The 25,731-nt window shown below is 34.4% G+C and overlaps 1 protein-coding gene across 3 annotated transcripts in view; it reads right to left on the reverse strand.

Annotated features, from left to right (window-relative positions):
- Window positions 1-25,731, reverse strand: part of LOC311302643 (AP-1 complex subunit sigma-2) — a 45,884-nt gene that overhangs the window by 7,935 nt on the left and 12,218 nt on the right. Inside the window, exons 5-7 of one of the 3 annotated variants that reach the window (XM_084428648.1) lie at window positions 23,829-23,859; window positions 18,161-18,236; window positions 15,066-16,836 (exon numbers count right to left, since the gene is read on the reverse strand). The exons of 1 other annotated variant lie outside the window; for it this stretch is intronic. In XM_084428648.1, the coding sequence (XP_084284774.1) occupies window positions 18,184-18,236; window positions 23,829-23,859 (84 nt within the window). In that variant the 3' untranslated portion in view covers window positions 15,066-16,836; window positions 18,161-18,183. Of the gene's footprint in view, window positions 1-15,065; window positions 16,837-18,160; window positions 18,237-23,828; window positions 23,860-25,731 lie in introns of those variants that run through there. One more of the 3 variants, XM_084428649.1, reaches the window with a different exon arrangement.

A 25,731-nucleotide genomic window follows, 5' to 3' on the forward strand; every position in this document is an offset into this window, starting at 1 on the left:
TGAATTCAATGAATAAAGAAAGTCTTAAATATTAAACACTTAAGTAAATTAAAAAGTGTTTGTAAAATATATAAACAATAAAAATCACATACAGACCCTTTCCAAAAACTTAGAATATCATGGAAAAGTTGATTTATTTCCATAATTCCATTCAAAACGTTAAACTTCCATAGATTATAGATTCAGGGCCCACAACTTAAACGATTTCAAGTATTTAGTAGTTTATTTGTACATAATTTGGGCTTCCAGCTCATAAAAGCCACGAAAACAGGATTTCAAAACATTAGAATATTACATGAAATCACACAGTAATTACACAGTGATACCATGGTCACTGAACCAGGATTGGGTTCTTCTGGCAGTGTGGGCAGGTGCAGATCCTGCTCCTGGAAAGGGTCTGTATATCGCCGACATAGAGATTATAATGCATCCCTGATACGTTTGATATGTTTGCAGCAGAAAATGATGAGCAGAAACAATAAAAATGCGTTTCTTTACATGTGAAACTGTCCAGCAGTAAAACACACTCGACACCAGAACAAACACACACACAAAGCGCTTATAAACGTCTGTAGACAAATTTATTCCAGATCTTCAACAATAAACACGTTTGATTTCACTCTGACAACGACACACACGTCTCTCAGAGCGAGAAGGACACGGGGAGCTCGAGGTGTGTGTGAGTGACGTCTGAACACTGTACACACATGTGCTGTTTAACAACCAGGAGTCATCACACACACACACACACGCTGAAGAGTCATTTACAGCAGCTCAGCGCTGCACAACACACTCAACACAAGCGTGTGTGTCAGTAAACCGCAGGAATACAGTGAATAACAGTGATCAGGAGTGTGTGTTCACACAGTGAGGTTCTTCAGGTTAGAGAAACAAGTCAAAGAAAACACACACTACAACAACTCACACAAACGCCTGCTATGGCACAATGATGCACTCACAGTAATATTTCAGATATGCAACTCATAACTTATTTTTTTTTTTTTTTTTTTTTTTAATGGAAGCTTATTTCCACCACAGAATAAGAAAATTGATAAAAAAAAAATATTATAAAAAAAAAAATGAATAATTGAAATTGTTTATGAGATTTATGTTATGGAAAAGATATCCTTCTCCCTCAAAGTTGAAAAAGAATTTTTTTATAAGATTTGGTCCAAATGGACTGAGTATGTAAAACCAATCAGATTTGATTTCATTTGACTGTACTTGTGCTTTGTGTAGACCCTGCCCTCTTTGTGTTGTTTTAAATACCTGAAGTTGTGCGAAAAAAAAAAAAAAAAAAAAAAACCAAAATGAATAGTTGTGGTATTAACTGAAACTTTTTAATCACACGATTCTGCTTTTGAACTTTTATGTCGCCATTCTCGAAATCTTGAAATCTAAATGAACCGTTTGGAGGAAAAGAGAAGCCAGAATGCAGTTTTTAGGATATCATTTCGACACTTCGTGATCATACAGAGCCTTTCATCCACCAAACATGCAGGAGAACTCAGAGGAATGGAAGTCAGAATTGCGAGGAAAAAATGATTGTGAGATGTTTAAAAAAGAAAAATGTCAGAATTGCGCAATAGAATTGTGTAATAAAAGGTTGCAATTATCTTTTAACTTCTTCATTCAGTGACGAAAAGGGCTTTCATAGTTTCACCTGCTGCTACTGTATGCGCAATAGCACCACACACACCTGATAACTGGAGATGATTTTGCGTTCGGATATTATGTTGCACAATATATGCAAAATCTTCAGCGAAGAGTAAAACCCTTTATTTCATCATGACAGATAATGCATCATTTCATCATCATCTTCACACAATCAGACTGTCGGTACAGTGTGTGTGTGTGTGTGTGTGTGTGTGTGTGTGTGTGTGTGTGTGTGTGTGTGTGTGTGTGTGTGTGTGTGTGTGTGTGTGTCAGGTGATTTTTCCCACCATATTTTGAAATAATGCTGTAAAAAGATGTTGTACAACCGCTGGATCAGCACTTCCAGATATCAGACTCACACACACACACACTCACACACACTGGTGTTTCAGACAGTAAAGCAAAGATGAGAAACGCTTGTGTTGAGATGAATATTAATTGAATCAAAGATGGCATTAAGACATTTTTTGTTTGCATTTTCTTTCAATAATGTCATTAAAAATATATCAGTAAAAATATTTCAATCTAATTACAAACGTATTTCAGTCCACAGAAAGTGAGATGCTGAAAACATTCAAACACACGAGTAAATGGATTTTTATTATGATGTTGATGATGATTAATGTCATTCAAAAATATAGCAGTAAAAATATTTCAATACAATTAAAAATCCACTTTTTTACCCAGTATTTGTGTTTTATGCTTATTTATTCACGCATCAAACTCTGGAGAAAGTGTAAAATTTAAATCAAGTGGAACAATCTCTAAAACAAGGCAGAACTTCTGACTCAGTTCTGCATCTCAGTTTGTTAAAGCCGCTGATGAAGAAGACTAATGAGGAGAGTCGGCCCTCAGGGGCCCGTCGGGTCGGCACTGGAGCTTCACGTCCACCAGAGGGCAGCGTTCACCACACACAGTCTATCAGCAGCAGGAGAAGCACTTCAGAAATAACCTAAATCATCCTTACAGAGTACAGACGTCTGGCTGTGTCTGAAATATCACATATCTGATCAGAAATATATTAGAAATAAATATTGCCCTAAATGTTAAATATTTGCCAATTAAAAAATTCCAAAATGTAAAATATCTGCGATACTGATTAAATAAATATTGTCAAAATAACAAACTCAGAATAGCAAGGAATAAGTTGCAGAATTGCACGTTTGAATCGTGTGATAAAAAGTCCCAATTACCGTTTCTCTGTTTTAATTGCATGGCGGAGACAGGCTTCTAGTGTTTAACTGTGTGCACAAACACTAACTAACAGATGCATGATGGGATATGTGACCTCAGAATGAGCGCACTCAGCTCGAGAGTGAACCCTGCAGTGTAAGCGTCAGGTAAAGCAGATTTCTGAGAGGGATCCCTTCATCAGATCTGTGAACAGACACACACACGGCTATAGTGCGGATTCAGAAGAGAAGAGTGTGTGTTCATGTCAACACACACGGCTATAGTGCGGATTCAGAAGAGAAGAGTGTGTGTTCACGTCAACACACACGGCTATAGCGCGGATTCAGAAGAGAAGAGTGTGTGTTCACATCAACACACACAGCTATAGCGCGGATTCAGAAGAGAAGAGTGTGTGTTCATATCAACACACACGGCGTGTTTCAACTCTAGGAGACACTGACATTTCTTTTTGAATAGTAAAAAGATTTTATAGTCACATGACTCAGAAAATGCTAATTGCTACTGTTTATCAGCTGAGAGAGGAAGAACATTCTCATTCTAAGCTTCTGATTGGACAGAAATCTGTGTAGGGCAGGATGATGTCACTGGTATTTTCAGTTGTTTTCCAGCAGAAGCATACAATTATTAATAGAGTAAAAGAGCTTTTTAGAAATATGACTCTCATGTGATTGGAGATCGTTTAAAATAATAACAATAATAGTATTATTCAGTTCTTCAGGTTTAAAACTTTTAAAAAGGAAAAAATACTTGTATAGTATCAACATCAGAACAAAATATGAATGTTAGATGATAATCTATATCTTAAAACAGGTGGAAAATACCCCACAACATGTAAAATATCTGTAAATAAATAAATAAATATTGTAAAAAAAAAATTAATCTGCCAATACTAATAAAATACATTTAAATAAATACATACAAATATTGGACAAAATATCAAATGTCTGTAAAAAAAAATAAAAAATGATTGCAAGAAATAGCAAATATCTGCCACCACAAATTAAAATAAATATAAATTAATAAATGTATCAAAATACTGTATCCATATATTTTGTATCCATATATACTACTGTATCCATATAAATTCTGTATCCAAATTGTATCCATATATTGTTATACGGTGTGTACTTTACTCTTAACACCTTTTACATGAAAATATACCGAATAAATAAATACAAATAAATAAGAAAATATTGCCTGGAATATGAAATATCTGCCAATATGATTTTAGAAAAGCCCCAAATATAAAATGTCTGCCAATACAGATTTAAATAAATAAATAAATAAATAAATAAATGAATAAATAAATAAATAAATAAATAAATAAATGCCCAAAAATGCAAACATCTGCCTCGCCGATAAAAATAAATAAAAATAAATAAATATTGCCCAAAACATGAAATATACAGATTAATTTTTTTTTTTTAAATTAAATTTAGAATTTAATCTTGCCTGAAATAGGAAATATCTGCTAATACAATTAAATAAAAATAAAAAAAATTCACAAAATGTGACATTTCTGTCAATATTGATTCAACATTGAATGAATTCAATGAATACATATAGTCTTAAATATCAAACACTTAAGTAAATAAAAAAGTGTTTGTAAAATAAAAAGTCACATATATCGCCGACATGGAGATTATAATGCATCCCTGATACGTTTGATATGTTTGCAGCAGAAAATGATGAGCAGAAACAATAAAAATGTGTTTCTTTACATGTGAAACTGTCCAGCAGTAAAACACACTCGACACCAGAACAAACACACACACAAAGCGCTTATAAACGTCTGTAGACAAATTTATTCCAGATCTTCAACAACAAACACGTTTGATTTCACTCTGACAACGACACACACGTCTCTCAGAGCGAGAAGGACACAGGGAGCTCGAGGTGTGTGTGAGTGACGTCTGAACGCTGTACACACATGTGCTGTTCAACAACCTGGAGTCATCACACACACACACACACGCTGAAGAGTCATTTACAGCAGCTCAGCGCTGCACAACACACTCAACACAAGCGTGTGTGTCAGTAAACCGCAGGAATACAGTGAATAACAGTGATCAGGAGTGTGTGTTCACACAGTGAGGTTCTTCAGGTTAGAGAAACGAGTCAAAGAAAACACACACTACAACAACTCACACAAACGCCTGCTATGGCACAATGATGCACTCACAGTAATATTTCAGATTTAAGAAATGCAACTCATAAACTTACAGTGATGCATTTAGTCCGTCATGAAACAGCTCAGATTTCTGGAATCATAATGCATTTTAAATACACAAATAATTCAAATGTTGGCTTTTTTATTATAAAAATGTACGTAATATGCATTAGAATTGCACATCAAATTTCCATTCATTTGGATCACACAGTTTCAACAAACTTAGCACTTTAATGTGATGTAAATGTGTAAATAAAACAGCTCAGATTTCTATAATAATAATAATAATAAAAATAACCTAAATGTATCAATTTGTTTCAATCTCAAATTTTAAATAATTGAATATTGTTTGTTCCACAGCTAAACTTATTATTTTTTTTTTACCACATTCATACTTTTTAACAAAAAAAAAGTTACAGGTTTGTCACAATGATGCACTCAAAAATAATATTTCAGCCTAAATTTTAGATTTAAAATATGCAACTAGTCCGTCAAAGATGCATTTAGTCCGTCATAAAACAGCTCAGATTTCTGGAATTGTACTAATAAACAATGCATTTTAAAAACACAAATAATTCAAATGTTGGATTTGTTTTTATTATTAAAAAAAAAAAATTTCCTATGAATTTCCATTCATCTGGATCACACAGTTTTAACAAACTTATCAATTTAATGTGATGTAAATGTGTCAGTCATACATAAAACAGCTCAGATTCCTGTAATAATAATAATAATAAACTGAATGTGTTTTAAAGACACAATAACCTAAATTTATCAATTTTGTTTCAATCTCACATTTTAAATAATTGAATATTGTTTGTTCCACAGCTAAACTTTCTTTTTTTACCATGTTCATACTTTTTTAACAAAAACCATTACAGGTTTGTGTTGCTTCCAAGCAATTTGAATTAAAGCGTTTTGAAAATATGACTATTTAAATAAAATAGATGCAAATAATTAAACTATTCCATGATTATTATTTTTTTGAGTGCCGAAAACTGCCCCGTTTAATTTATGTATGACTGACAAAAAAGCATCACATTAAGTATAACAGTTTATGTTTAAGAGGCTGTATGTAAGACTTTTCTTGTTTTAATCGTTTTAATTGCCAATGTGTGAACAGCTTATAACGAAACTTAAAAAACGAGACAGCATTCCCATGTCGTCTACGAAAGCCTGTAGACTGATGTTTATATGAAGGACTCGTTTTTCCCGGGAAAATGAAAAGCATGTGTCGTTTCCGCTCCCGAGAGTCTCTCTTCCGTTCAGTGACACATGAAACTAATGCTTATACAATGTTCAGGAATAGAGCCGTTCTGTGCTGTAATGTCAAAGATTCATTCAAACTATAGTCTCTTATAGTCAGATCTGTATAGTCTCAAATATACTTCATAATCAAGCTATCATAACTGTGATTTTACTGAGCTCATCTGTCGACGGTGAATCACATGATCAGATGCTTCTGAACTGATGCTTTCTCACCGCTGTGTTTATTTTGGTATTTGTCAAATTCTTTTTACTTCTAAGAGAAGAACGAGAGAGAATATCATGGCACTGATTCACGTTCAGTCTGTTGCACGTTACGTGTGCGAACTCGTTTCTGCTGCAGTTCCACTAACGGCCACCGGTGTCGCTAATAACAAGGGTTTCTGAATTCTACACATAACCTCTTTAAAACTGTGTAATCCATATGGTTGGAACATTATATGCAATATAAATACATAAATCATAAATTCAGGCTTACATATTTGAGTGTAGAAGTGCTTGAGTACGTCTCAGGTGTTTGTGCTGATGTTTACCACTATAAACTACAATCTAACACACAAGAAAGCACTCTTTGGTTTTGTGAATGAATCCCTTTTTTTTTTTTACTTTTTACTTTTTCTCTATTTTCTAAATTATTTAATGGCCCTACGTCACATAATACTTTTCCGGTAACACTTTACAATAAGGTTCATTAGTTAGCATTAGTTTAGTTAACATTATGAATACTTTGTCAGATTTATTAATCTTAGTTAAAAATAATTTCAACATTTACTAATATGTTATTAAAATCAAAGGTTGTATTTGTTAACATTAGTTAATGCACTGTGAACTAACATGAACTAACAATAAACAGCTGTATTTTTATTAACTAACACTAACAAAGATTAATAAACACTGTAACAAATGTATTGCTCATTGTTAGTTCATGTTAGTTAATACATGATGTTAACTAATGAACCTTATTGTAAAGTGTTTCCACTTTTCCAAACACTGGTTTACAGTGTAAAGCCAGTAGATGTAGTGTGTGGTGACTGCAGACGATGAGAGAAACACGTATATTTGATGGTGTGTGTGTGTGTGTGTGTGTGTGTGTGTGTGTGTGTGTGTGTGTGTGTGTGTGTGTGTGTGTGTGTGTGTGTGTTCTTCACAGCAGATGTAAAGTAGGATGTGTCGTCCTGCGTTGACAACATTTGCACAAGTTCTTCTGAGCTCACAAACCAAGCACATGATCAACACGGAAACATGGTGAAGTGTGTGTGTGTGTGTGTTTGCTACATCTTTAGGAGGTCAGGCGCTCAGTGTGTGTGTGTGTGTGTGTGGTTTATGTGAGCCCGATCTCCTCGAGGACGCTGCGGGGAGTCTCTGCTTCCTGTGGGAGGAACAGCAACACTTTCCCTGATCACACACTCACTGATAAACCAGCAAAACCACACAACAGGCAAACACATGCACACACTCAAACACTGGATATATTCAATCATACAAATGTTGGCTTTTTTATTATAAAAAATATATATATTTCAAATATAATTCAAACGTATGACTGTTTCAAATGTATGAATAAATATGTTTCAAATATTATGTTGTAGTTGGTTTTGTCTTTTTTTTTAAAAAGATAACATTTGAATTATTCAGTATTTTTGGTAAATATATATTTTTTATAACAAAAATGGTCAATATTTGAATTTGTGTTTTTTTTTATAAATATTTGTTTTATAACAAAATGTTAACATTTGAATATCTCTAACAAACTTCAATCATCCAAATGTCGGCTTTTTTATTATATAAAAAAAGAAATATTTCAAATATAATTCAAATGTATGAATAAATGTTTCAAATATTATGTTGCAGATGGTTTTGTACATTTTTCAAAAGATAACATTTGAATTATTTAGTGTTTTTGGTAAATATTTATGTTTTTTATAACAAAAACGGTCAATATTTTAATTTTTAGTGTTTGTTTGATAAATATTTGTTTTATAACAAAAGTTAACATATTTGAGTGTAGATGACTAAATGTAAAAAAAAATGACTAAATGTAAATGTTAACATTTGAATATCTCTAACAAACTTCAATCATCCAAATGTTGGCTTTTTTATTATATAAAAAAATAAATGTTTCAGATATAATTCAAATGTATGAATAAATATGTTTCAAATATTATGTTGAAGTTGGTTTTGTACATTTTTCAAAAGATAACATTTGAATTATTTAGTGTTTTTGGTAAATATTTATGTTTTTTATAACAAAAACGGTCAATATTTGAATTTTTGTGTTTGTTTGATAAATATTTGTTTTATAACAAAACGTTAACATTTGAATATTTACAGTTTGTTTGGGGAAAAATTGGTTTATAACAAAAACAGTCAACTTTTGAATTCGTGTTTGGTAAATATTTGGGATTTTATAACAAAAACAAAGTCAACATTTTGAATATTTAGAGTTTATTTTTGTTATAAAACACAAATATTTACCAAAATGAAGTCAAAATTATAATATAATTAGTGTTAGTTTGGTAAATATTTTTGTTTTATAACAAAAAAGGTCAACATTTGAATATTTAGTGTATGACATAACATAATGTGGTCTAAATATTCAAATGTGGACTTTCTGTTATTAAAAAAAACTAATATTTACTGAACAAACACAAAAATATTCAAATGTTGGCTTTGTTCTGTACTATGATGAGCAACTCTTTTACTTTGATTTTAACTTTTTACATTTGCCAATAAGTTTTTCTCTCCTGTATGTCTGAATGTATTGAACAACTATGAATAATTTACTCAAAAACAACCATTTTATTTTCACGAACACAGCCAACAGAGATTATTTAATGTAAAACTTTTGAAAGGCAAAGCACCTTTCAGAAGATATAACACTGATATCACAAACACAGTCCACACACACACACACACACACGACAGCGCATGAACTTCGTGTTTTATGGCTTTTGTTCGCTGGCCAAGAACAACTGTTGCCCATGCAAACATCCTGATGTAAATGTTTTATTTGAAATATCAGTCTTTATGATGTGAAAACTATGTGCTGAATATACATTTTGCAATTATTTTGAAGCCTTTGCGCTGGCGTGTTGCTCGGTGCCGTCCCTCTGCGCTCAGCAGGTTTATATATTATATATTATGAAGCACATGGAGATGAGCTGAGCTAAATATATCCTCTGAGATCTGAGAATAATCAGCATGTGGGCTGCCGTGACTCACTGATGACACAAATACATTTACAACACACTGAGGCAAAGCAGACACACACACACACACACACAAACAATCTCAACTTACTTTGGCATCCTGAACATCAGTGGGCAAAAAAAAAAAAAAAAAGAGGAGAAAATCAGGGTTTAAAAAGTGCATAAATTAATTCATCCTGTTTTTTGCAAACTAAAAAGTTTCCAAAAAGGTTTTTAAAGTGTTGTGTCACACCAAAACCTTTTTAAGTACTAGAAAGAACTGTATAATATCAATATTAGAAACATTACTCAACCTACACGACAAAGACGCTTCAAAGGTGGAGCAAGATGATGAAAGGTTAAAAAGTTGTGTTTGAAATAACATGGGCTGTAATAAAGTATTACAGAGAGAGTTGATTTTTAAAGGTGCAGATTGAACTAAATGTTTAATTTAGTTTATATTTAATGAAGTGGTTTTATTCGTTTAGTCCTAGGATAGACAAATATATTTTTTTAATTCAAAATTAACCACTGATTACATAAAATCCCTTTGGAATTTAGAGTATGAATTTTTGACCTCAAGTAAAAATATATATATATTTAACATCTCTAAATCATTACATTAAATTACACATTAAAAAACAAAAAGTTTATGAATTTTGAGTGAATTTAAATTTAAAAAAAAATTTATTTAGCATCACTGAATCGTCCAAATTAATCTTTTTGGAATTTTGAGTTTGAATTTTTGAATAAAAAATGTATTAACATGAATCAACACACATACATTAAATCACACCAACAAAACCAAAGTTTATGGCTTAAATTTTCGTAGTAATTATTGGAGTATGTTTTACAAGAAAATACTATTTTGTGTTTTTTTATTTATTCATATTTAATTCAATGTTACACTTTTCTCATTTCTCTGTAATTGTTTGTGAAATTTACAATCAATTTCAGTGTGAAAAGTGTTTGTACGGCAAAAAAAAAAAAATTGTACACTGTAAAAAATGCCCACTTATTTAACGTATTTAAATTATCTGTAGTAGAAATAGTCATTTCAATGATAAACTATATTAAACGGACTTAAAATAGAGCTGAATCTCTATTAACATTAAAAAAGGTGAAATTGCTTAAATTATTTTGATGAGGTATAGTAATGTAAAATCATGTTGCCATGACTTATTGATCAAGATCAATAAAAAAAAAAAATTATAATTTTGTACAGCGTAAATTCAACGTTAAATATAACATTTATTTGCAGAAGCGCTTTTGTTCTCAAGGCAAGCTGTATTAGTTCCTCAGATTGACTGAATGTGAGTTCATCCCAGTACTCCGGGCTTAAACGCCGGGTAAAGACAGGAGCATCCCAGCGGATCGTTAGTGCTCGCTTCTCTCCGGGAGTCTTGAATCATTCATGATTTCTGAGCTGAAAAGATTCCCGTCGCAATTAAAACCCAATGATCACTCAACCCTGCGGTGCCGGTCCGGAAGGAGTTTACACCGACGGCCAACAAGAGCACAGATCAACTCTAAACACTGATGTGTTGGCTTTAATTAACTTCTTTATGTCAACAGGTTCCACACAACTGGGTTACGTTAAACAAACATAATTTGTTCATGTAACTTCAACTCCCACTTTTAGCATAGCTTAGCATAATGAATTGAACCATAATAATCAAGAAACTTTGCTGCCGTACCATGGGTGAAGCAGGCGTAATGATATGACGCAGCGCCTGATAATAGTCCCCAGCTCAGTAGCCTATTATCAGGCGGCATGCGCTGCATCATATCATTACGCCTGCTGCACTCATGGTACGGCAGCAAAGTTTCTTGATTATTACGCAGGAATGAGAGTATAGTTCCTAGCCATATCAGCCTAGAAAATCGCAACTTTTCATTTTCCGTCGATCTTAGTACACGATGTAACTACAGAAGAGTCAAGTTTTAAATAGGAAAAATATCGAAACTCTTTGTTCATTTTTTTGAGAGAGATGCTAATGGTCTTGTCCGGTTCAATTCATTATGCTAAGCTATGCTAAAAGTGGTACCGCCAGACCCGGAGATCGGCTGAATGGATTCGAAAACGGTAAAACTCAACTGTTTAACTCTGGGGGAGCTGTAAAATGAGCCTATTTCCAAAAAAAGTGGAGTATCCCTTTAAGCGACCCATTTAAGTAGTCTCAAAGTGAATTGATAAAGGCTCTCTGGTAAGATTTCATTTATTTTAGTGACACACAATTGAATTGATAGACAATAGCTAGCTATTTGCTAGCAGTGGCACATATTAGCATCTTAGATGCTCACAAATGCTCCACTCTTCTCCACAATGGTAACCCACTGTAATTTAAATGGTTCTAATAATTCCAATGTAATTGAACATTAAACACAATTACACACTATCAAGTCTTCCCCTTTTCTCATTTTCAAAAAAAAAAAACCCATAAAATAACACTTAATTTTAACATTTATTCTCTCTTAATTCAACCATTTGCAAAGCATGCTGGGAACTAGACAAGCTCCGCCCAGATTCAGTTAATGCAACACAAATCATTCATGTAATCCAACACAAACGGATTACGTAAACTTAAATTTGACATATATTTAACCAGACTGAACACAATTAAATTAAGTCAGGACAAAATGTATGGCAACTGTGTTGCTTAAGCTCATTTTAACTAAGCAATTTGAACAAGCAGCAAAAAAAAAATAATTTTCAAAAGACATCAAATCAAAATGGACTATTTGCTTTTGTAAATTCATATATCTTTCATCAAACCTGCTCCACTTTTGATATGACTTTCTGAGTCTGGTCGTACAGTTACCAGATCGTTTTAACTAACAGAAAAACAGCTATTTAGGGATACGTTTACACAACAATTATATACTTAAAAAGTTTTTCGTGTGCAGTTGACAGTTTCGTCACGGATCTGAGAAAACGATTGAAAGCGCTGTATTCTTCAGCCAGGCCAGTAGGTGGCGATGTCACTTTGTAAAGAAACACTGTAGACTGAACACAATACGCATGCGCACAGTGTTGGGGAAAGGTACTTTCAAAAGTAATGCATTACAATATCGCGTTACTCCCTAAAAACGTAACATTGCGTTACTTAGTTACTTTATGATGGGAAAGTAATACGTTACGTTATTTACATACACACATACACATATTGCATAAAATAAAATCCCATCAAGATTCTTTTGCATAATGTAATGATACATTTTTTCATATTACACTAATATCAACTAATATTAAATATCAAGGTTTCAATTTCAGTATCAGGTTTATCCCATATGCATTGTGCATAAAAGAAAATGACATTAAGATTCTTTTGCATAATATTATTTGTGTGTGTGTGTGTGTGTGTGTGTATATAAGAAAATTTGGGTGCTAAATGATTAACTGTTATAAAAATAACCATGCAATGCACAAAAAAAAAAAAAAATGTAAATCCTAAAATAGGATATGCAAAATATACTTTTTTTCCCGTGTAATATATAATCTGGACAGGTTTCATGTGCTCTACAATCCAAACTGAAGCTATAAACACAAGCACACACTTCTTGAAATTCTCACACTTCATTTGTTTATTTCTACGGCGTTACATGAATATACATCCACTCATATTCTCAGCGATTCTAAACACTCATAGTGAAACAAACTGGATCTGTTCACATATCTAACTCTAGAAATATTCACCAAAACACACTCATAGATTGTCTCGAACACTGAAGTGCAAAAGTGTTTGTGGGTGTAAAACATATACAGTGACATCAGAAATACAGCGTTTCAGAAACGCATGAACATCGCAGAACTTCACTTTTCTTTAGCATTTCTGAATACATATAAATATCAGCATCTGCACCAAATTGCATATTTTTGCTCAATAAAACGGAGGTGTTTTTTTTTCTTTTCATATTTCTCGCTAGTACAGACTGTATGAGCCATAAAAGCCTGATGGATCAAATATGATAGTCAAAATAAAACACAAAAACTTTTCCTTTCAGATTAAAAAAAAAACAGAAACATTTTGCTTAAAGCTTCAATAAACTCTTCCAAAATATTAGACTTTTCTGACTATTTCATGTTAGGCTTTACAGGGTTAATAAATGACACATGTTTTGTCATTTTATTATTTAATGCAGACATTCAAACGTGTGTGTGTGTGTGTGTGTGTGTGTGTGTGTGTGTGTGTGTGTGTGTGTGTGTGTGTGTGTGTGTGTGTGTGTGTGTGTGTGTGTGTGTGTGTGTGTGTGTGTGTGTGTGTGTGTGTGTGTGTGTGTGTGTGTGTGTGTGTGTGTGTGTGTGTGTGTGTGTGTGTGTGTGTGTGTGTGTGTGTGTGTGTGTGTGTGTGTGTGTGTGTGTGTGTGTGTGACTGATAATTTTATATAACTTCGCTAGTAATAAAAACCTATACCAAAATGTATTTAAAATACATTTATTTCATACTAAGTGCACTACAAACACATTAACATATTTACTGACATATCGCTTGAGACTTACTGATATAAATATTATAATTAAACTTTATGAGGAGTACTTATTCTCATTGTACAATGCATTCTTAATATTTAGCCTAAATTGTGTTTAATATCACTATTATTGAGGATAGTATGAGCACTGTATAACATTCATCTTTAAATGCAAGATATTTAAAGTGTTCCTAAAGTACACTCTCAATAGCTCCACTTTAGCACAAATACACTAATATATATTTAGCTGAACTTCAGCGCTGTTTCTGGATAACTAAAGTACATCAAGTACAAAATTAGCTGTTCCAGTTTAGCAGATTGTAAGATTATACATTTAGTATACTAAAAGTGCAATTGCAGGGTATTTATATTAAGTACATAAATATGTAAATGTACTTGTATACTTAGCATAAAATAAATGTATTTTAAATACATTTTAGTATATTTCTTTTTCACTAGGCTTTCTAAACTAAAGGTGCCATCGCACAAACTCACAATTTATAAATTCCTACATTTACTACCCGCAGGAAAACTTGCAGATGTTATTCTGATGATGGGTTCGCCTAAGAGAAACTGAACACACTGCAAAACATGATGTTCTTCCTCAGTATTTTTGTTTTGTTTTCCAAATATCTAAAGATTCTTAAATCAAGATACGTTGTGATACATACAGAAGTGAAAATACTTAAGATATTAAGCCTTGTTTTCTGAGAAAGATAATCAAAATTAAGTGAGTTTATGCTTAACATTTAAAAAAAAAAGTCCAGTGGGGTCAGAAAAATAAATTGAATTTAAAGGGATTTATAATATAAAATATAATATAAAATAATATAATATAATATACAGTGCTATGCATAAGTTTAGACACCCATGCTAAAGTTGACTAAAAAGAGGAATAAAAAATCATCTTTTGGAAATTGAACTTAATGCCTTAATTAAAAAAATTAGGAAAGATCCAACCTTTAAGGACACCAATTTTCTTTGTGAATGAATAATGTATCGTAAATAAATAAATGTTCTTCCTTAAAATACAGGGTGCATAAGTGAGTACACCCCTATGTTAAATTCCCATAGAGGCAGGCAGATTTTTATTTTTAAGTATTTTTTTTTTTTTTTTTTTTAGGATACTATGAATCCTGATAAAGTTCCCTTGGCCTTTGGAATTAAAATAGCCCCACATCATCATCACATAGCCTTCACCATACCTAGAGATTGGCATGGGGTACTTTCCATAAGATCATCTCTCAATGCAAATCAAACTAGCTGTTAGGCTAACTGAAATAAAACCATGCCAATCTCTAGGTATGGTGAAGGCTATGTGATGATGATGTGGGGCTATTTTAATTCCAAAGGCCAAGGGAACTTTATCAGGATGCATAGTATCCTGGATCCATGAAGTAACTGGCCTTTAAAAATAAAAATCTGCCTGCCTCTATGGGAATTTAACATAGGGGTGTCCAAACTTATCCACCCTGTATTTTAAGGAAGAACATTTATTTATTTACAAAGCATTATTCATTCACAAAGAAAATTGGTGTCCTTAAAGGTTGGATTTTTCCTAATTTTTTAAATTAAGGCATTAAGTTCAGTTTCCAAAAGATGATTTTTTATCCCTCTTTTTAGTCAACTTTAGTATGGGTGTCTAAACTTATGCATAGCACTGTAATATAATATAGGGATGCACAATATATCGGCCACTATATCGGTATCGGCCGATATATGTTCAGTTTTAATGTTATCGGCCTAATAAGGAAAATTGCCCGATATATTAAAGCCGATAAATAATGTATTATTTCCTTCAGCTGAGACACTTCAGATACACACTCTTCAACATTGTGTTTGAATTGATTGAAATATCATTTGAATATGAAAAGGAAAATACAGTAAAGTGCAACAAGTCTGTCATATCGGCTACATTAAATTATCATGAGAACATTATGATTTGTGTGTTTGGGACATGGATTTTAATGGTGAGACATTTTTTGGCTCTGAAAAATGATATAAAAACTTGGATTTAGATTTATCGGCCAATATATCGGTTATCGGCTTTCAAATATAAAGAATTATCGGTTATCGGTATCGGCCAAAATTTTCATATTGGTGCATCCGAATATAATATAATTAATGTAATGTAATGATCTTTTCTGACCCCTTATTTGCAGATTTTTTTTCTTGTGTTAAGCATAAACTCACTTAATTTTTTACCAATTTTTCTGGAAACATAACTTAATATCTTAAGTGATTTTGCTTCTCAAGTAAATGCATCTTGATTTAAGAATGTTTAGATATTTGTGCTGGAAAATGGAAAACAGGACAAAAATACTGAGGAACAACATCATTTTTTGTTAATTAAAGTAAAAATAATTTTCCTAAAACATCTTAAAATATCCTTACGTGGGAATCAAAACAGCATTAAATATTACTAACCCGTTTTCTATCTTATTGTAAAACACTAATGAAGAATAGGATTTTTTGCTCTGAAACAAAGACTGATAAGTCCATATGATTACACAGATGGACTCTCATGATGAATATCTCACTGTATTTTAAATAATGTCCATTTGTAAGAGTGAAGAACCGGTGACGTCCACCAATAAGAGTTATTCAAGCTGGACCAAGTTTTGATTTCCTGAAACTACATGAACGAGCGTCGCCTGAACAAGATACAGGAATAAAATCAATTCAGATGAGGGACCAGCATCAAGTTAAACACACAGTGAAACATTTGACACTATCTGACAGAATCCACTAATTGCAGGTGAAACTGGGTCCAAGATGCAGCTCTCTGATTGGACGGTGCTGAGACAGAGGCGGAGTCAGGCGTGCAGGGGGAGTGGCTCAGCATGCAGCAGCCAATCAGTACACAGGCACGTTAAAGTACTCATGTCGGGGCTGAAGGAGAGACACACACACACACACACACACACACACACACACACTGAAAATGGTGCAGACAAACACAACTGTGAGAGATGCAGACAGACACGTGCAGGACGACATGCAGCGAACACATTAAACTCAAGTGTGTTTACATGCGCAGTCTCACACAGATTATTGGTAAAAACAGTTTAATCTAAACGGACAGATGTTTGTGCATTACCTCGCTTTCATGTCGCATGTAAATACCCAGAGTAACATTCAGTCATCTTATACTCATACCTCGACAAATATCCAACAGTAATCTGCATTTTACTGTACACGTAAATGCACTCAATACACATTCTGCTCAGACTTTATACAATAGGATTATAGATTACCTAATCCTGTCAAGAGATTAAAATAACTGCAATTAATCTCAAGATTTATTCTGTAGTAAACGTAATTATTATGAAATTCTGAAAGGAATATAGTCTATTGTTCCAAAGTTTGCGGTCAGGAGGATTTTTTTTAAAGGAAATTAATACTTTTATTCAGCAAGGATGCATTAAAAATTGAACAGAAGTGACAGTAAAGACATGAATAATGTTACTAAAGATTCTCTATTCATCAATTCATCACTTTAAAATACATTAAAATAGAAAACAGCCATTTTACATTGTCATAATATATATATATATATATATATTTTTTATCAAATAAATGCAGCATTGGTGAGCAGAAGAGACTCCTTTTAAAATAAAACATAAAATAAAAACATAACCGATCCAAAACTTTTGAACGGCAGTGTGTATTCACATAGAAAACAGTTTTTTAAACAATAACAATATTTTAAAAAATTTTACAGTATTTTTTAATCAAATAAATGCAGCCTTGGTAGACTATTAAATATATTTATTTTTTAAATATTTAAGTATCGTATTTATTAAATATAAATAATTTATATTTATATATATACACACATACATATACATACATACATACAATATTATATTTCTATATAAATAAATAAATAAATAAATATGTAATTTTATACATTTCTATTAAGTATTAAATATTAATAATATAACATCTAAATATATAATAGGTAGTCCTGAAACAAAACCAGTTGAGAACTGGCGCTGTAAAGTATAGCACTGGTTTTCTATTAACGATGACATAAACCATAAACTCTGAGGGAGGAGGACAATGAGAAACACGAAAACATAATGACTGGACGGTATTACACACACACACACACACACACACACATAAACACGAACAGCTCATGATATCTGTGCTAAACTAGAGGCACGACGACACTAACAGACACGACTCTACGACTGAAGGAGAGCCACACCTGAAGCCTTCGCCTCGAGCCGGCTAACTCTGGAAGAGAACGGAGGACTCGCAGGACATGCTCGGACTCAGAACACCTGCAGGACATTCACACACACACACACACACACACACACACGTGATTTACAGCCACCAGCATCCAATCGATCCACAGACACACACATGGGCTGAATCTGAAATCCCCCCTAAACCCTCATCCACTATTCCCTACGCAAGTCCCCTAATACTGCTCACTTGAAGGAGTGAATGAAAGCGAGTGAGTGAATTCGGACAGCCGTTGAGCGTTCATCGGTTGTACGCTCGGTACTGCAGTGCATTGTGGGATTGAATGAGTGCACTCGATAAGGTCCACTATGGTTTCGGACAGCACTACAAATGGACGTCCCCTCAAATAACGCCCGATTTGAGGGTATAGCGGGCGATTTCAGGGTCAGCCGTGGACAGTCCTGTCTCACAGCGAAGCCTACGCTGTAAAAAGTGATCAGTTGACTTAACTTAAAAAATTGAGGAAACCCGTTGCCTTCAAATTATTAAGTAAATAAACTTCATGCTTAATGGGAAAAATGAAGTAATGTGGAATTGTCAAGTTCACATAACTTAATTTTTTCAATTAAAGGGTTAGTTCACCCAAAAATGAAAATTCTGTCAGTAATTCCTCTCCCTCATGTTGTTCAACCCCGTAAGAACACAAATGAAGATATTTTTGATTTAATCTGAGAGCTGGCTCACTCCTCTATAGGCTTCTCTGTAATTGAAACTTGCCGGCCCAGAAAGTTAGTAAAGACATCGTTAAAATAGTCCAAGTGACTACAGTGGCTCAACCTTAAGTTTATCAAGTGACCAGAATACTTTTTGTGCGCAAAAAAACAACAAAAATAACGACTTTATTCCACTATTCATTTTCGTCTGTGTGTTTCTCTAAGTGAGTTCACATAATGTAACAGCGCAGCGCTTCTGGATTGTACGTCAGAACGGAGGCTCACTATTGGCCAGCATCACACACATGACCAGCGTCGGCCAATAGTGAGCCTCCGTTCTGACGTACAACCCAGAAGCGCTGCGCTGTAACACTATGTGAACTCACTCAGAGAAACACAGAAGAAAATCAATAGTTGAATAAAGGTGACGCTATTGGCCGACGCTGGTCATGTGTGTGATGCTGGCCAATAGTGAGCCTACGTTCTGACGTACCAAAAATATCTTAATTTGTGTTGTGAAGATGAACGAAGGTCTTACGGGGTTGGAACAAGTAATTACCGGGAGAGTAATTACTGACAGAATTTTCATTTTTGGGTGAACTAACCCTTTAAGCATTACGTTTATTTACTCAATAATTTTAAGGCAACGGGTTTCCTCATTTCCACAGTGCCGCGCTCCCGCAGGTTTCTCCTCAGACACGGATATAACTGAGCTTCAGGCTCGATTTCAGCGTCTCTGTCCTCTAATTAAGTCGGATCAGCCGGAGGGCCTTTGAGCTCCGAGTCTGTGTGGGATTTCTTCTGTTCTTTCAGGAATGTTCCGGATTGACTTTCCCAGGTTTCATTAGCTAAGCTGACGGAGAACCGTGTGCTTTTAATTAAAAACACCTCAGCAAACAGAGGCAGGCGTTTGTTTGAAGTTCAGCACCAAAGCTTGAAATTGGTTTATTATAAAAAAAAATAATTAAAAAAAAGTAAAGCCACACAAAATTAAACCCATATAATACCAATGAGAATGTAAAGAATGGTAATCAGATTATTAAAACTGACTGAGTAATATGAAATCAGTCTGGGAGAATATAGCCTTCCACAAAAACATGTCCAGAACTGGTCATTATCAACGAAAACTATGACGAAAAATGTTCGTCAGCAAAAGCTTTTTTAATGAGATGTTGCTACGACAATAAGGTTATTAAACGATAACTGTGACTATATCAACATGAAATATCAGTAACGAAAAACTAGACTAAAACGGCCAGACATTTAGTCGACTAAAACTTGACTAAACAAAAACAGGACAAGGGTGACTAAATATGATCAAAACAAATAAAAACGACTGAGAATAAATAAAAAAAATAGATGATAAAATTAACAATATCCAGGACACATTTCACCCGAATAAAATAAGAGCATTTTTTTTTTTTTTTTTTTTGTTTGTTTATTTATTTATTAAAAAACAACAAAATATTAAAACACAAACCCCTAAAAATATATAAAAATAAAATAAAATAATAATAATAATAATAATAATAATATTATTATTATTATATATATAAATTATATAATAAAATAATTTTATATATATATATATATATATATATATATATATATATATATATATATATATATATATATATATATATATATATTATTTATTTCCTTCCGAAATTTTATATTAAAATATTAATATTTTTTTCCAGTGGTTTGTCAATCATCCACCTGATAAAAGTAACTCCAGAACATTCCTAAAATAAATAAAAATAAAAATAATTTATTTTATGTGTGTAGATCTCTCTGTTGCCTAAATACTTTACACACACAGGTACTAACATGCTTAATTTTTAATCTTAATAGAATTTGCTTAACTAATAAAGTAAATTCGATAATTTTAAGAACATTAGCAAAAGGCAGAGCACACACGAGAGAGAGAGAGAAACACAAACCCCTCGCCGCATAATGTGATTTGTTCTGATGCAGAGGGATATTTATGCAGTGGCAAAGCCCCAAAATGAAAAGGGACACACTCATCTCTCATCCCTCATCCCCACACACACACACACACACACACACACCGCCGAGACGCCCGTCCTGAGCTGAGGGAGTAATGCACATCTTTATGCAGGCACAATTTACGGAGAGCATAAAAATGCAGTTAAAGCATTAGTTGTCATCCAGTGTGAGTTAGTTCCCATCAGGCATCATCAAGTCAGAGACCGACACACACACATTCACAGCGTCTGATCGTGGAGACGGGGTGTGTGTCTTTAAACGCAACACATTCATATTACATGCATGCATTCACAGAATGTGTTCAGTCGTTTGCTGAATATGCCATTATGATAATTAAATGCGCCCCGATAACTGAAGACATGACGTGAATTACTATCACTGGCCCTTTAAGACACAATCTGCATATCCTTCATTAGATACAGTGCGCCAGATTACGATTCGCCTTCAAATCTTTTCTTTAGAAGTAAAATATGCAGTTTTAAATGCATGGCTTCATATACCGCTGAGTTTGCTATAACTAGAATACTAATAATCCATTCATAAATGATTTCAAACATCATAATATGCAACGGTAGACTAAGTAAGGTTGCATGCTTAAACTAATTCTTACATAATGAATTTTTCTGGAAGCTGTTTTGCTCGAACTTAAGACTGATTATCCTTTTGCTAGAAATCTTGTGACCACATTTTGACCAGGTCAAAGGTCAAGAGTTAAGAAGTTTAAACGCCCCCCCCCCCCCCCCCTCGTCACGTCACCACGTCTCCTCCAATCAGAGCGAGCGAGAGCTTCATCATGCCCAATCAGCAATCGGCTCAGGCAAATCACACCATTTACCAATGGGCTGACAGCGTGGGCGGGGCTCCGGCCCCTATAAGATCTCCTCATTGGCCAAACCTCCCCAGTCTTCAGTCTGGCTCTACGGACAGAAACACCAGCCAATCAAACAGCCCCGTTCTGCCAAATCACGCCAAATCCGACTCACAGAAGGCCAGTGTTCAACCTCAGACTGAAGTGGTTCAGAGACACGATCCAGCCAACATGATATAAAATGAATCCCAGCTGATCCTCATGATTGTGTTTATGCGGCTGGCCACAGAAATGAACATCAAGTGAAGAAATAAAACACGATCTATGGCTCATGTATAGAATCATGGGAAAATGTGATTTCCAGGCTCAAACATCTCTTAAAACTGCCCAGCAACTGACTGATTTAACTAGCCTGCATAACTTACCCACAAATATAAACATGCAACATCATGATAACTTACCCACAAATATAAACATGCAACATCATGAGTCTTTCGGTGTAAGGTAATATTTTTGATGCAATAGCTTATTAATTCACACATATTTGTAAATAATAACATTTTAGAGAGGAAAAATGAGCTTGAGCAGAAATTCATGCTATACATTACTGATATAAAAAGTGCTCAAACAGTTGTTATTAATCACCATTAATTAGGCAATCTGACTAGTTTAATGTTTGGAAATCCAGGCCATACAGATGATTTTTCATAAATCCGTGCTAAATGTATGAACGACAGTCACAAACTGCAGAAACGGAGCAGCAGCTCAAACTCATTAAACCAGATTCATTAAAACATCAAACACAGATCTGACCTCAAATCAGCAGATAAAGGACAAGCCCCAGTCGAGACTACGGCGCCTCAAACCGCATGCCCTCGCTGATAATGCTTTTATTACTTATGCATATTCGTTTATTTCTCACATAAATGCTTGAACCATGACGTTGATAAAGATGCAAAAGCTAGTTGAAATGTCTCGGCACTGCTGGTGTTTTCGTGCTCAGTCGGTGAACTGCACATTTAGGTCATGTCTCGCTGCTAAAGCGTGGACAGCAAGTCTTTGTTCTCTTTTTCCTCCTTTGTCTGCCTGTAATTTGGCCCTCGGGACAAAGTCTGTCGGGATGGCAGTCGGAGATGATGAACCACAGCTCTGTTCGGCTCTGAGTTACCGATGCTGATTGAACATTTCTACTTCATCTAGGCTGTAACTAGTGCCTAAATCAACCTTAATGTGGGAAGAATCGTCCAATCACATCATTCATACATTCATTCAGTCAAAAAAAACTTTTCACTGGGAAAAAACGAGAAGAAATTCTTGGGTGAGACTTTTCTGACAAAATACAGGAAACTAAACTGTTTTATTAGTAACTAACTGGGTCAATCTCACAAAACCTGTCAAGAATGTATTCAACCCCAAAACTCGAAAGAAAGAAAGAAAGAAAGAAAGAAAGAAAGAAAGAAAGAAAGAAAGAAAGAAAGAAAGAAAGAAAGAAAGAAAGAAAGAAAGAAAGAAAGAAAGAAAGAAAGAAAGAAAGAAAGAAAGAAAGAAAAATGAGGAAACTAATAACAAATCGCAATGGGAAAAAAAACTTTAATGGTCAATGCAAAAAAAAAGGCTTAATATTTACTTAAAATAAGTAATAAAGTTCATTCTTTTTCTTTTGATTTTGGGATGCAATGTGTAAAAATGCTGATATCTATAGATTTAGTGGGACAAAAATGGATTGAATGGAAATTTCTTGGTCAAAATGCTGTAAAAATATATATTTTTTATCTTTTTCCCTTTGATTTTGGAGGGTAATACGGGATTTGCGAAATTGTTTTTACAAAATTAAGATTTTGTATTTTAAGATTAAGATAGAGATTAAGATTAAGAAAAATTAAGATTGAGTGTGACAATCAATTTCCTTATTTCGCACTCTTTTTCTTTTGATTTTGGGGTGAAATGTGACCCATTTTTTTGTGAGATTAAACTACAGTAACTAATTCCTCTAATCTCTTTATTCAGGAAAAACTCGGCATGTCATCAACTTCCTGTATCCAGAAGTTCACGGCATGCAGAACACAGTCCCGCTCCACTGGGATCAGATTAATGACTAGAGCTACAGGGAGACTGATGGCTACAGACGCTAATCAATGATCCATAAATCATACCTGGAAGCAGACGGATCTGAAAATCTAGATTCTGTAAATCAAAACAGTTGGGTCGGGCAAAAGGAGGAAGAATACAGAGAGCGAGAGAGAGAAGAGAGACATCAAACTCGTGAAGCAAGTTCATTTATCTACAGCCAGGCTGGCATCAGCACACCTGGATTAAAGCTGAAGTGTGTCATTTCTGCAACAAAAGAGCCTCATAGGGAGAGGCCCCTTCTGTTGCGAGGCCCGTTTCAAGTGATGTTCAACGGGTGAAACCTAGCAAGAAACGGGTGAAACCTAGCAAAGGCCGCTACCGTCTAGAGGCACCTAGCGCAACTGGAATATGTGCAAGGTTGTCAAGGCGTTACTATGAAGTTGCTATTGTCTTGAGTCGTTTTTTAACATGTTCTTATGCAGCTGTTGGATCGTAGCCAAATGATTCTGGATGGTTGCGTTCATAGCAGCTTGCTATGTGATTGACTAGATGTTCTTGGTGGTTGCTAGGGTGTTGCTAGGGTGTTCTGACTGTGTGTGTCCTGAATGTTTTTTTGTGTGTTGCTATAGTATGCGGTTGCTATAATGTTCTGGGCTGCGTTTTCCAAAAGCATCGTGAGCCAAGTTGATGGTAGAGACCAGTGGTGGCAATGGTTAAACAATCTACTTAGGCTTGCGATGCTTTAGGGAAACGCAGCCCTGGATAGTTGCCAAGGTGTTGCTATGCGGTTCTGAGGAAGTTGTTAGAGTGCTCTGAATGGTTACAGTTGCATTGTTATGCAGTTGAGTGTTTTTAGTGTTTGTATATATATAATGTTCTGGATGGTTACCAAGGTGTTGCTAAGTGGTTGCCAATGGGTTCTGCTTGTTTTTTGGTGTGCTGATCTAATGTTTTGGATGGTTGCCAAGGTGTTGCTAAGTGGTTCTGAGGCAACTGTTAGTGGTTACTGTGACATTGCTGTGCAGTTGCCAAGGTATTCTGAATTTTTGTGTGTGTGTGTTGCTATAATGTTCTGGATGGTTGCCAATGTGTTTTTATTGTGTTGCTACAGTATGTGGTTGCTATAATATTTTGAATGGTTGCCAGGGTGTTGCTATGCGATTCTGAGGAAGTTGTTAGAGTGCTCTGAATGGTTACTGTGGCATTGCTATGCAGTTGCCAAGGAGTTCTGAGGTTTTTTTATGTGTTGCAATAATGTCCTGGGTGGTTTCCAAGGTGTTGCTAAGTAGTTGCCAAGGTGTCTTTTTAGTGTGTTGCTACAGTATGTGGTTGCTATAATGCTCTGGGTGTTTCCTATGGTGTTGCTAGGATTCTTCAGATTAGACTTGCATATAAAATAAAATAAAATGTATATGAGAAAGCATTTCAATTTCAAAACAGATACACTTCAGCTTTAATCTGAAAGCCCAGCATCAGGACATCCTGCAGATCTGTGCATCTGTACGCTAGAGCGAGACTCCATGAAGATGAAGAGACTGTGTGTGAAAGCTCAGTTCCTCTACACTGTAACGAAACAAAGGAGTGTTTTGTTCTGCAAGCGCCAGGGAAGCTGGATAACACACACACGAGAGCAGTCACTGTGAACCTGTAGCTCCTGAGGGATTTCTACCTTTCAATTCAATAGTCGGAGCGAGAGAGAAGCAGAACGGCGGTGCGAAGGTCAAAAACACTATGAAATACGCAAACGATCCCGTTGCTTTACTGTGGCGCTAATAAACCTCAGTACTCAAGGCGGCAAGAGACCCATTAAACCAGATGTGGTGGTATTCTATGATAGCCAGGGTTTGAAATTAACTTTTTTACCTACTGGCCATTTTTGGCTACTAAATTTTTAAGTTACCGGCCATTCAGAACAGAAAAAAAAAAAGAAAAAAGAAGAAGAAATAAACCAGATTAACTACGTCACAGTTTAGCATATATACATGT

Source organism: Rutilus rutilus, assembly GCF_951802725.1.
Source record: "Rutilus rutilus genome assembly, chromosome: 13".
NCBI lineage: Eukaryota > Metazoa > Chordata > Actinopteri > Cypriniformes > Leuciscidae > Rutilus > Rutilus rutilus.